This window comes from Argentina anserina, chromosome 4 (assembly GCF_933775445.1).
Source record: "Argentina anserina chromosome 4, drPotAnse1.1, whole genome shotgun sequence".
Taxonomy (NCBI): Eukaryota; Viridiplantae; Streptophyta; class Magnoliopsida; order Rosales; family Rosaceae; genus Argentina; species Argentina anserina.
The window spans coordinates 17,785,210-17,798,068 of NC_065875.1; the positions used below are offsets into that span (position 1 = coordinate 17,785,210).

Sequence of the window (12,859 nt, forward strand, 5' to 3'; positions counted from 1 at the left end):
ATATACTAAATGAGAGGATTGCAGGTGCTTGGCAGATAATATATAGTAACAGGGTTTTAGACACAGGAGTAATTTGTTCCATTGCTTAAATCTCCAATATATGTCAATATTAACATGAGATACAAATATATAAGTTTTCACCAATCAGAACTCGCCAATTATTAATTAGTAACGTCAATAGCCAGTCTGAGAGCAACTCCTATGAGCCCCTGTAAATCAAATTACATGATATGAGTACAAAATAAAAGATCATATGCATAATAACTAATCGTTAAGTTAGTGAATGAGATTTATTTACCATCTTCATGAACGACGACACCGTGATCCATTATGCCTTAATTCGAAGTCACAAGGTGCTAGGCAAAGTCTTCTGTTAGTCACTACTCTGTGCTTTCTCAATGGACAGAAACTTACGCAAATAACTCGTAGTGATAACAGGGACGTTTATCATCTATATATAGAGAATCTTTAACCCTTAAGAGTCCTTCCAATAAAAACATCTTGTAAGTTAAGTCATCTTATTTAGATTCCTGATTCAATACTGATTTGTAGTCTTGCTTCTAGACTTAAATTAGGATTCCTTACCATAATGATATAATACACGAAATCATTAGGAACTAGATTTGATACTATCTTTGTTTCCATGTAGAAATAGATTATGACATTAAACATGATAATCATATAATATGTGATATGTCCAAAATTGATCTAACAATCTCCCACTTGGACAATCACTTCCGGTTTATGAAAATCAAGTTCCTGTAATGTCAGAAACTATACTACCTACTGTAGTGCGCGCCAGAAACAATTGAATCAAAAATCTCATCACAACATGGTCACCTTGCAGTTACTTATGCAGAACAAGAAACGAGTTACACTTTAACAAAAATGCAGAGTTTCTTTGCTACAACATAAGCTCCTGCAAAATACATATGTCCAAAACCTCAGTATTGAGATATATATATATATATATATATATTATGTGTATTAACAAGTATAGAATATATATACATCAATTCCTACCGTATGTTCTAAAACCAGAACTTCAAGCAATAAACTGGACACCAATGACTTTATAACTTGCTTGAACCATATCATCATGCTAGACATGATTAAAGTCATCTGATATGCAAGTATATGTACAACTGTAACTTAGTTGTGTAAGTTTTTCAGAAACTAATGTAAAGCTGCGGCATGACATAACAATTCTGAAATATTTCAAGATTTTATTTAAAACAAAGAAAACTGTTATCATAAGGATAATTAAAACAAGAACTCAAAACTTGTAAATTTTAGTTTTCTCCTACTGGACTTAACTCCCACTGACCTCAAGTATCTAAGTTAGGCAAAATGCATATGCTCACTATGTGTTTCTTGAACACTTTAACTGGTAATGCTTTTGTGAAAGGATTAGCTAGTTGTGAGTTTGTATCTATGCTTAGAACCACTAACTCACCCCTTTTAACCCTCTCCCTAATACTGTAATACTTTAAATCTATATGCTTGGAATTGCTAGATCTCTTATTGTTCTTGCAGAAGTACACAGCTGCCTCATTGTCACAAAAAACTTCCAATTTGTCTTCCATAATGTGACTGAGTACTTGAGTTTGCTATAGAAAATTCCTTATCCATACCCATTCACATATTGCTTCATATACTGCTATGTACTCAGCTTGCATGGTTGAGGTTGTGATCAATGCCTACTTCATGGTTTTCCAAGCAATAGCTCCTCCTGCTAGCATGTACACGTATCCACAAGTGGACTTCTTTGAATCAGGGCAATTCCCTGCAAAATCAGAATCTGAAAATCCAATAACCTTCACATCCTTGACTTGTCTGTAAACTAGCATGTGATTCTTTGTCTTCTGTAGATACCTCAACACCTTTTTCCCTGCAACCCAGTGTTTATAACCTGGATTAGATTGAAACTTTGATAACATCCCAATTGCAAAAGCTAAGTCAGGTCTTGTGCAAACTTGAGCATACATGAGACTTCCAACTAATCTTGCATAAGGCTTTGACTTCATGTTCTCCTTCTAAGTTTTAGTTTGTGGCTGTTGACCTTTTGTGAGCTTGTCACCTTTAGACATTGGAACTTCTCCTCCAGAGCACTGTTCCATACTAAATCTCTTCAGAACTTTTGAAATGTAATTCTCTTGGGATAATCCAAACAGTTTTTGTGCTCTATCTCTTTTAATCTCAATCCCTAGTACATATGATGCTTCACCTAGATCTTTCATGTCAAAATTCTTTGACATAAAGCTTTTGGTATCTTTTAGCAGTTTTAGATTGCTGCTAGCCAAAAGTATATCATCAACATATAGTACTAATAAAATAAATTGATCTCCAACTGTTTTTAAATAAACACACTCATCAACTAGATTTTCAGTGAATCCAAAAGAGGAAATCACTGAGTCAAATTTCTTGTACCACTACCTGGAAGTTTGCTTGAGTCCATAAATTGATTTCTTCAGCTTGTAGACCAAATTCTCATTCCCTGCTTCAATAAATCCATCTGGTTGTTTCATGTAGATTACTTCATCAAGCTCTCCATTTAAGAAAGCTGTCTTGACATCCATTTGATGTAGCTCCATATCATAGTGTGCAACTAACGCCATAATAATCCTAAAAGAATCTTTACAGGAAACTGGAGAAAAAGTCTCAGTGTAGTCTATGCCTTCTTTCTGCGTAAATCATTTTGCAACTAACCTTGCCTTGTGTCTTTCAGTGTTTCTTGTTGCATCTTTCTTGGTTTTGTAAACCCACTTGCAGCCAATTGCTTTTTGACTTGGATTAGCTTCAACTAATTCCCAAACTCCATTTTTCTCCATTGACTCAATTTCAGATTGCATAGCTTCTTGCCACTTCTCTGACTCAACACATTCTGTAGCTTGAACAAAATTTGTTGGATCATTGTCTTCTGCACAATCTTCTACTACGTCTACCTCAGTTAGATAACTGACAATGTAAGGACAATTCCCCCCCCCCCCCCCCAATTTTGCTTTTCTAGCTATTTCGGATCTTCTAAGCATAGGATTTTGAGGTTGTGGAATTAGATTAGGTTCTACTACAGGTGCAACTGCAGCAATGGGAGGATTCTGAACAACTATATTGTTTTCTGGATTGTCAATTTGCATTCCTTGATCAATTTCATGATCATCTACATCTTGATTTTCTCTAATGATGTCATCTGCTAATTCATTATCATTATCAAAAGGTAATGTATTTGCTAAATCCTCATCCATCACAAGTTCTTCAAATTCTGAGGATAAATCCTCATAAATTGTATTGTGAATTTTCTCATTTAATAATTTTACTTGATGAGTTTCAAAAATTCTGGGTGAGTGTTTAGCAGAATATAGCTTGTAACCTTTAGATTTATCTGGATAACCTATGAAATAGCAGCTAATAGACTTTTCATCAAGCTTGCTCATTTTTAGATTATAAATCCGAGCTTCTGCTTGACAACCCCATACATGACAATGAAAAAGACTTGGTTTTCTACCACACCATAATTCAAAAGAAGTTTTCTCTATGGCTTTACTTGGTGTTCTGTTGCAAATATAATTTGCAGTTTTTAAAGACTCTCCCCATAGGAATTTTGGCAAACCAGTAGTACACATCATACACCTAACCATATTTAGAAGGGTTCTATTCTTTCTCTCTGCAACACCATTTTGTTGGGGATTATATGGTGTTGTATATTGAGCTTTAATTCCATGCTCTTGCAGATACAAGGCAAAAGGACCCTTTTGTTGACCTTTTTCTGTATATTTTCCATAAATTTCTCCACCTCTATCTGATCTTACTGTTTTGATCTTTCTCTCTAGTTGATTGTCTACCTCAGCCTTATAGATTTAAACGGCTTTAAGTGCCTATGATTTTTCTAAGAGTAGAGAAACATAACCGTATCTAGAGAAATCATCAATGAATGTAATGAAATACACGTTTCCACAGAGAATTTGGTGTTTAAATGGACCACAGATATCAGTGTGTATGAGTTCCAACAATTCTTTACTTCTTACTGCAGTCTTTTTCCGTTTGTTTGTCATCTTACCCTTAAAACATTCAATACAATCATGAAGGTCTGAAAAATCTAATTTGTTTAAAATGTTGTTCCTTACTAATAGTTTCAGTCTCTCTTCGGATACATGGCCTAATCTTCTATGTCATAAATATGCAGATTTTTTATTGTTCCTGGTTCTCTTAACACCAGTTAAGGTGCTAGTACTTTTAGTGTTATCTATTTCAACAAAAGAAATATCTTGTTGAGATATTGAACAATTTAACTTTATATGATCATCCAATATCACACCAGAACCAATTTGCTCTTTATTTCGAAAAATAAGAATTCCTTTATTTTCAATTAAAAAACTACATCCAGCTTTAACCAATTGAGAAACTGAAACTAAATTCCTTCTCATGGAAGGTACATAATAAACGTTATTCAAAACTAGAAATTTTTCAGATCCTAAATCAAGCCTAAGACATCCTGCAGCTTTTACTGCCACTTTCATTCCGTTTCCAACACGCAAGCTAACATCCTCACTTCTTGGAGTCCTGGTCTTTTTGAACCCCTGTAAGGAATTAGTTATGTGAATAGGAGACCCGGAATCAATCAACCAAGATTGTGGATTGACATTAACAAGATTAACTTCTAAAGAAAAAAACTGTATTAGAAATAATCTTACCCTTTTTAGCTAGCCAAGCCTTATAGCCAATACAATCCCTTTTCATGTGACCTACTTTCTTACAAAGTAGCACTTGAATCTGAATGGTTTGTTATCCTTTGGCCATGTGGTTGCTGATGTCTTAGAGATGATCTTGTTAGGCTTAAGCTTGTTTTGTGGATGTGACTTCCTTTTCTTAGGCTTTTCAAGCAGGTAAATGGTTGGGGTCTGCTTCTTAATCCTCTCCTCCTCATCAGAACAGATGGCTATTAGTTCATCTAGAATCCAGTTTTCCTTTTGAGCATTATAGCTAGTCCTGAGATGGTCAAAACTGCTTGGGAATGTGTCCAGTGCATGATGCACCAGCAAGGTGTCTTGTCCTCCCACCATCATCTCTTTAAGCATATTGTTGATATTAATCAACTTTAATAAATGCTCCATGAGTCCTCCAGTTCCTGATTATTGCAGGCTATGATATTCCTTGTTTAGCCTAGCTATCTCAGTTTTCTCACTCTCCTTGAACTTAGCTGACACGGCCTCTAGAAAATCAGTAGCAAATTCCGGCTCAGCCACGCATCCTCTAATGCTTTTAGACATAGACTGCCTAATAACATTCTTAGCCATCATGTTTGAATGCATCCACTTCTTATAGTTAGCTTTGACTGTGGTTTTATCATCTTCTGCTGGGGTTTCAGGTCTATCCTCTTGAAAACAATAGCCTATCTTATCATTCATGGTGATATAGGTTTCTACAGAATCCTTCCAAGCTCTAAAATTTGACCCAGTAAACATTAAAACATTGTTGAAGGTGAGGTAGGTGATACCTATTACCTAAAGAGCAAAAGAAAATTTTATGAGTTCTTAGCTTTCAGTGTTTTATGTTTTGTCATACAATGTCAATCAAGAGAAGCATAAAACAAAAACAAAAATACCATAAACAACACAGTCATATACTTGCATGTAATTCAATACATAACTTTAATCAACATTAAGCAATACTCTTGAGCAATTACTTAACATCTTGTAATTCTTTTCAATAAGCCACACAAGATAAAAACATGTTATCCAAAGAATCAAATCAACATCTTTAGACAGAAGATCTAATTCCAAGTATCTGAATTTATTTTCATCAAATATGCTTATTGTTGTCTGTATTCTAAAATCATATTTTAACCACTTCTTTGGAAGAATAAAATATGAATTTAAAAACACAGAACACAACTTTTCAGTTTGTTATCTTGAAAATTCCCTGCAGATATCAAAGAAGAATGCTTTGTGCAATATGTTTAATTATACCAACAGGAAACCACAAACCAATTTTGAGCTTATAACTTTGTTTTCTACCCAGATAATCTTTATAAGAAAACTAAGCTCTGTGCCATGTAAACCTTTTACAATGTATAAAATTGGGAGATTTTAAAATTCTGCATACATTGTCTATCAATTACAGCACACACATAGAATGCAATCATTCAATTCATTCAATTCAACCATAGAGTATATATTTGCATAGAAAATTAAATTTCCCAGCCATACAGGAACCACACGTCAACCACAATCCAAGTCTCTAAGCTACTCTTATATGCACGCTGGGTGTGCTCTAGGGTTCTTATGTATATACATATATATATATATATACTTCATATAATCTGCTTAAATTGAAATCGGAAAACCTTTAAGAAAAACCTGTTTTGCTTTTTCCCCAAATTTACTGCAGTTTTTTAGCGGAAGCATAGAACAAATTTTTGAATCAGCAGCAATTCCCTTTGGGTTATGAATCCAGTAAGAGACGTAAAGGTCTCAATCGCTTCCGATCCAGTCGTCTTCCCATATCCAGAAGCTCAACGTTTTGAAAAACACAACGGCTAAAATTTTTCTGGGTTATTATTCTTGAGTTCGGATTGGGTTGAGACCGGATCCGCGTGTTTGCAACCGGTTCGACCCATAAAGCAAAATTCCTCAGTAGTAACGCTCGTGACCAGCAGTAACGCTCGCGACCCTTCATAACGTTCGCGATTCTCAGTGACGCTCGCGATCCTCAGCGACGCTCGCGACCATTAGTGACGCTCGCGACCATCAAGAACACCATTGTTTTTTTTTTTGTTAAAATCTAAAACCGATTTTTAGTTATGCAACACTGAAAATTTTTGTGCTCATAAGTGCTCTGATACCATAATGTAAATCAAATTACATGATATGAGTACAAAACAAAAGATCATATGCATAACAACTAATTGTTAACTTAGTGAATGAGATTTACTTACCATCTTCATGAACGACGACACCGTGATCCATTATGCCTTAATCAGAAGTCACAAGGTGCTAGGCAAAGTCTTCTGTTAGTCACTACTCTCTGCTTTCTCAATGGACATAAACTTCCGCAAATAACTCGTAGTGATAACAGGGACGTTTACCATCTATATATAGAGAATCTTTAACCCTTAAGAGTTTTTCCATTAAAGACATCTTGTGAGTAAAGTCATCTTATTTAGATTCCTGATTCAATACTGATTTGTAATCTTGTTTCTAGACTTAAATTAGGATTCCTTACCATAATGATATAATACACGAAATCATTAGGAATTAGATTTGATATTATCTTTGTTTCCATGTAGAAATAGATTATGACATTAAACATGATAATCATATAATATGTGATATGTCCAAAATTGATCTAACAGCCCCATGCCTCAGCTTCTCCAGATTTGATGTAATTTGTTAAGCGAGTAAAAGCATAGATCCAAGACGCATTGTGACAAGTTTCAATAATCAAGACAAGTTACAAGATTACCCTATAAAACATTTATATAAAAAACGTGTTCTCTCTCTCAAGCAAGATTTGGATATATGATCCAATCTTCAAATTGGGAGGGGGGGGGGGGGGGTTGGCAGTTTTCCAAGTAGTTTTTCTGCTTTTTCCCTACTCTTTGTGGTAGTTCCATGTCACAACCAAGATTTTAAATTTTTAGCAAGCCAAATCTCACCTCTACACCACTCTCATTCATCTCTTATCTCTCCAATCATGTTTTCCGTCAACGTTTCTCCAGTGTTCCATTCTTCTCTCTATTTTCCCCCAAATTTTCAATTGATTTCCTTTATAAAGTTTCTCCTCCGATCAGGCACGATGTTTATCACTAGATCTCTCGGGTCATGTCTTTGCTTGCGTTGCTGGCCGCCACTCACCTCCCCCTCTTTTTTCGGTTTCTTTTGGTTTCGATGGCCTAATCGTGGTGGAATGGTTCGTCCTCCTCTGCTCGGTTACGGTGTTAAGTGATTTTTCGCTATCTATTTCGGGTCATCTCATCGCTTGCAATACTGGCTTTCCTCACCTGCAATTTTTTTTTTGGCCCTTACCTCAAGCATCTTCTTGCTTGATGGCTGCTTAGCTGTGGAAGAAAACTTTTATAGTGGTTATGAGATTGGATCTGTGGGGATTCGTTGTGCTAATGGTGATTTGCTTTGTTGGTTTCTCCGGATTGTGAAAGATTTGACGACCTCCGCTCCTGGTGGTCAATTTATGAAGGCCGTAGTCATCACCCTTTTCCAGGAGTTTACTATCTGGATTAGCTTATTTTAGATTTCTGTTTGTTGGTTTGTTGTCGTTACTTTGGCCCTTGATTAAGTTTGTAATTGATGTTTCTTTTAATAAAGAATGTGCTTTTACCACCCAAAAGAGAGAGACAAGATTACCCTTATTGGTATGGCCCGAGTGAAAAATAACCAACCGCCCTACGGCTATAAATACACCATTTTGTTGACTCCAGTCTCCCAGTGGTCATCATTTTCCACAGTAACAAAAAATCAAAGCCTTCGTCGTCGTCTTCATCTCCCGCCAAAAAGAGAAGGAGACGCAGAGAGAATTGATGAAGGAGTACCAAACCCCACTCAAGGACCATGCTCGTCTTCCTCCTAAGCTCTCCAATCGCGTCTCCTCCTCCAAGAAGATCGTAAACCTTCAAATCCTTAGCTTCACCTTTTCAATTTCAAATCCCTAATTTCATCGCTCGCTTTCTTACTCTTACAGATTCCGAAGAAGAGCTTGTTTTCTTCAATCTCCGAAGATCCGCAAGTCAACCACTCGGTGGAGTCGTCTCCGATCTCTCTGATTTCTCAGATCGATGAGGTCAATCGCGATGCTGACGTCACTCAGGTTAGCTCCAACTTCACTCCGATTTTGAAAGTTGACCTCGGTGTGTTTGGATTTCGTATTATGCTTGGATAAACCTCTACGTCTTTGTATGATTTGTTGCTTCTGTTACATTTCATTAAGTGTTGTTGTTGTTGTTGTAAAGGTTTTGAGGCATTCATAACTGTTTTAGAGGCACATTTAGTTACTGAGAAAATGCCTCAAAGAGAAGGATAGATATAATATTTGATACTGCTGTTTGGTGTAAACATACTATTGAGTCATGTGAATGCGAGTCTGTGGATATTTCAGTTCATTTTGGGTTACATGATTTTGCCCTAGTTTTGCTGTTGTGACGATTTTGATTCATACATAGTGTACACTTTCTTGTTACTGAGTTAATGCCTGAGACAATTGCAAAAGATATCTGATTCTGCTCTTTTGGTATAAATAGAATTTGATTCAATATGATTGCAAGAGTTTGTGGATACTTGAGGTTGCAAATCTTGCTTATGTAAAGCATTTTACGCATTTGTAATGTCTGCACTTTTGTCACTGAGAAATTTTTGGAAGAAAGATGTAATTATCTTTGATACTGCTGTTTTGTTTATGAGACTTTGATTTTTCTGGCTGAATCGTTGGGGAGTTTAATTGTGTGTTTTTGGCTTTCAGACTCTGATGACCCTGCCAGATCCAGCACTCTCACCTTCAACAGAGAGCTTGTTTACCTCTGATCTCTCTCCATCTTCAGAGTCCACAATGTCAAGCCATTCCTCTTGGACTGTTGCTACATGTGGAAATGATGCCTCTAAGTTTGGTTCTATGGGGGCTGAGGTAGTAGCAAGCTTTCTAAAGCAAGCTCGGACTGAGGTCTTGAACTCTGCTGGTGTGGATGCTAAATCCAAGAAGCTTCTGGACGCACTGGTTGAGATTGTTATAGAGGATTTACACACTGTGCCTGAAGAGAGGGACCAGATCGCTGAACTTATATCAATGAAAGCCAAAATACGGGTTGTGTGTCTTTTGCTATTGATCCTCACAATGACTGTGCTGTCGATGTTCAGCTCTGGTTCCGGAAGAAATTTTCACGGACCACTGCCTACTTGAACTCTTACTGTAGAGCTGCATCAACTGTCTGATCAAGATAAATGGTACGGCCTCTTGCTCTCGGACTTAGTCATAGTAGGTATACTCTTCTCCATTCGATTTAGTCTACAGCGTAGCTGGTATAATCATATAAACCTCTTGTTTAGTGTTATGGACATGGTTATGGATCATCTATTTTACAGTACTGGTGTGACCTCCTGAAAACGGAATGCGACTATTACTGTATTCCTCAATTATTGGTGGTAGTAAGAACTTAATTTGATTACTAAACTCTAATTTGATTACTAAATTCCAGCTTTCTGGATAACTGTCTAATCTGATGATTTACTCCTGAAATAATAAAAAAATTCTGTAGAGTACTTTAGAAAATCAGTGTTGTATGTCTCTAAAGCTTTTGTTAGGTTCTAAGATGGCATGTGCATTTGCATTATGAATAATGTCTGGACATGCAACTCATGTTCTTGTTATTGCAAGGATGAGAATTAAGGGTTCTTATAAAATAAAATTGTGCTCTTATATATTGAGAATTAAGGGTTCTTATGTTCTTGACAGGCGGGATCGAGAGCGGACGTTGCCGCTTCCGGCCACCGGCGACGCGCAACGACGGAGCGGAAGGTGCCGGCCATGCTCTCCTCTCCCGGCACTCTTGTATGTGCCGGCCGTAATCTGCAAATTTCTCAGTAAACTTGAATTTTCTAGAAATTTGCAGATTCCGGCCGCCATGGGTCGGCAATGAAGCTCTGGCCAGCACAGACAAGAGTGCCTCAGGGGAACACGGCCGGCACCTTCCGCGGCGTCGTTACGCGTCGCTGGTGGCCAGAAGCGGCGACGTCCGCTCTCAATCCTCTCCGCTTATATATTGTTGGCAGAAAACTAGTACCAGATAACCAGCACCCTATCTACTGTACATGCTTGAACTAATGTGATCATAGGATTTTGTTACTTGAAATCCTAGTGTCATTTGTATTATCAGGACATCATAAACAGTATGCCTTGGGTCTACAGATAGAGGTAACATGTCGATGGGCGCATACTAGATTGTGCAGGGCAACAAAAATCTGGGCATTTGACATATAATTCTTGTTCAGGAACCTTTTTTTTTTGTGAGTTTATACATCTCAGTTACATATCTAGGTCATGTACATAACATTCTTAGTATATGGAACTCACATTTGTTCTACTTAAAGGTTAATACAGTTTTCGTCTACACTTGAGCAATGTTTGCTGATATGTTGTGCATTAAATAGGTTGATGCCCCAACAGATTCATGCTTACTCAAATAGTTTTTTTTTCCAAGTAATATGACTCCTGAAGTCTCAATATGATCATCTGGTTTTCCATGTTCAGTTTTTGACCGTGTTTGGCAACTCATCGTCCATCTGAGCACCATTTTTCCGGCTGAGGCCATGTCAAATGTTTTATAGGTAATTACATTAGGGTGGTGGATTGGTAAAGGTGTGTACACAGTATGTAACGCGTATACCACCTGCCTTCATATGTCCCTAATCAATTTAATTATTTGAATCCGATCAATGATTTAAGATGATTGATGCTGTTTGGTTTCCAGGAACAGCTAGGTGCCCCGTATATGAAATTCCACTATACAACCATATGATGGATTATCTTCATAAGCAAACTAATAATTGTGTCTATTGAAGTCGTACTATATGGATAATACTTCATCTAAATTATATTAAAAGATTATTGGTACTGCAAATACTATTTTTAAGAGCATCCATGTTTATCTACCAACTACTGTGCCCAATCGGTGTTATCCTTATATCTGTATTATTAAGTGGCTTGACTTTTTCTTTTTTACTCTATTGGTACATTTTGGCAAAGTTCTTAGTAGGAAGATATTGAAATCAGTTGGACAACTAGAAAACCTCAAAAGGGTCTTCATTATACATAGAATCCCTGCTGGGTTGGTGGAACACAAAGTTTCACGGTTTGAACGACGAACTATCGATGTTGAACCTGACTAAAGGTCTGGGATTGCTTCTGTAGAAATGTTATTTCTTCATCTTAAGAACTGTGTTAGGAGTTAGGACAAAGACTTTTGATGGTAGGATGAATTTCTAATTAAAAAAAATAGTAAACCTAGTCAAAGTTAAGGGTCAAAGAGTTGTTTTAATTAACTGCATAAAATATCCTAGAGAAAACTTCTTTGTAGACTACTTGAAGGGAGGTGAATGTTTAGAGACAACTACAAGTTGGTTTTTCAATGGATCACAGCCTTCTTAGTGATTAAGACATCAAGTATATCCTTAGAGTTAACCTATTCTCAATGACAGCAAGGCCGAGTTGCTCATTTTATAATCGATTACCAGATACAATCTGATAAAAATTCACTGAGGAGAAATTTGCTGGAGTATGAATAGCTAAAAATTGCATTTAACCATTAATAAAATCGGTGTCGGTAAAGCATAGCTAGAAAATTGCTGTTTGAACCAGAGTTGCCAATCAAATTTGGCCGACTGGTAATTTTGAAATCAGTTTAAGGAGATAAGATACCGAAAAGTGAATGACTTGCAAGGTGGTTTAGTTCTTAAAAACACTTTTATTACAGACATAGCAAAGGGAGAGCTAGCTGTACTTAAAAGCAAAGATTTAAGTGATTCTTCCCTACCAGAAATAAGAGTTGGTTACCCTTTATTGTAGTGATTGGCATAATCAAAGAAAACTGAGGCATGGATGAAGATTCTAAGGTCAATGATTGGTTGTGTTCTTCAATCTTCCCATAAAACTTTATGATTAAGGCAAAACCCCTAGTTTAATCATCTACCTACTAAGGCATATCTTAGTGTCCCAGCATAGAAATCATTAGATTGTCTTTGTTTCCTTAGCATCAGATGGAGGACTAAATTATCCTCTAAAACGGTATACACCAACACTTAATACACTCTTTGGGAAGATCAATAGTGATTGTTTCCGATTCTTGGTCTAGTAAATACAG

At 36.6% G+C, this 12,859-nt stretch overlaps 1 protein-coding gene across 2 annotated transcripts; it reads left to right on the forward strand.

Annotated features, from left to right (window-relative positions):
* The first annotated feature begins 8,461 nt into the window (after positions 1-8,461).
* Positions 8,462-10,475, forward strand: LOC126790402 (uncharacterized). Of its 2 annotated transcripts, XM_050516619.1 has the most exons (4): positions 8,462-8,617; positions 8,695-8,820; positions 9,469-9,947; positions 10,456-10,475. In XM_050516619.1, exons 1-3 carry the CDS (start codon positions 8,534-8,536, stop codon positions 9,901-9,903), a joined length of 645 nt encoding a protein of 214 aa, XP_050372576.1. In that variant the 5' UTR covers positions 8,462-8,533; the 3' UTR covers positions 9,904-9,947; positions 10,456-10,475. The 2 variants fall into 2 exon arrangements, with proteins under 2 accessions (XP_050372576.1, XP_050372575.1); XM_050516618.1 differs by lacking the exon at positions 10,456-10,475 and having other exon boundaries at positions 9,469-10,053.
* Positions 10,476-12,859: the final 2,384 nt, after the last annotated feature.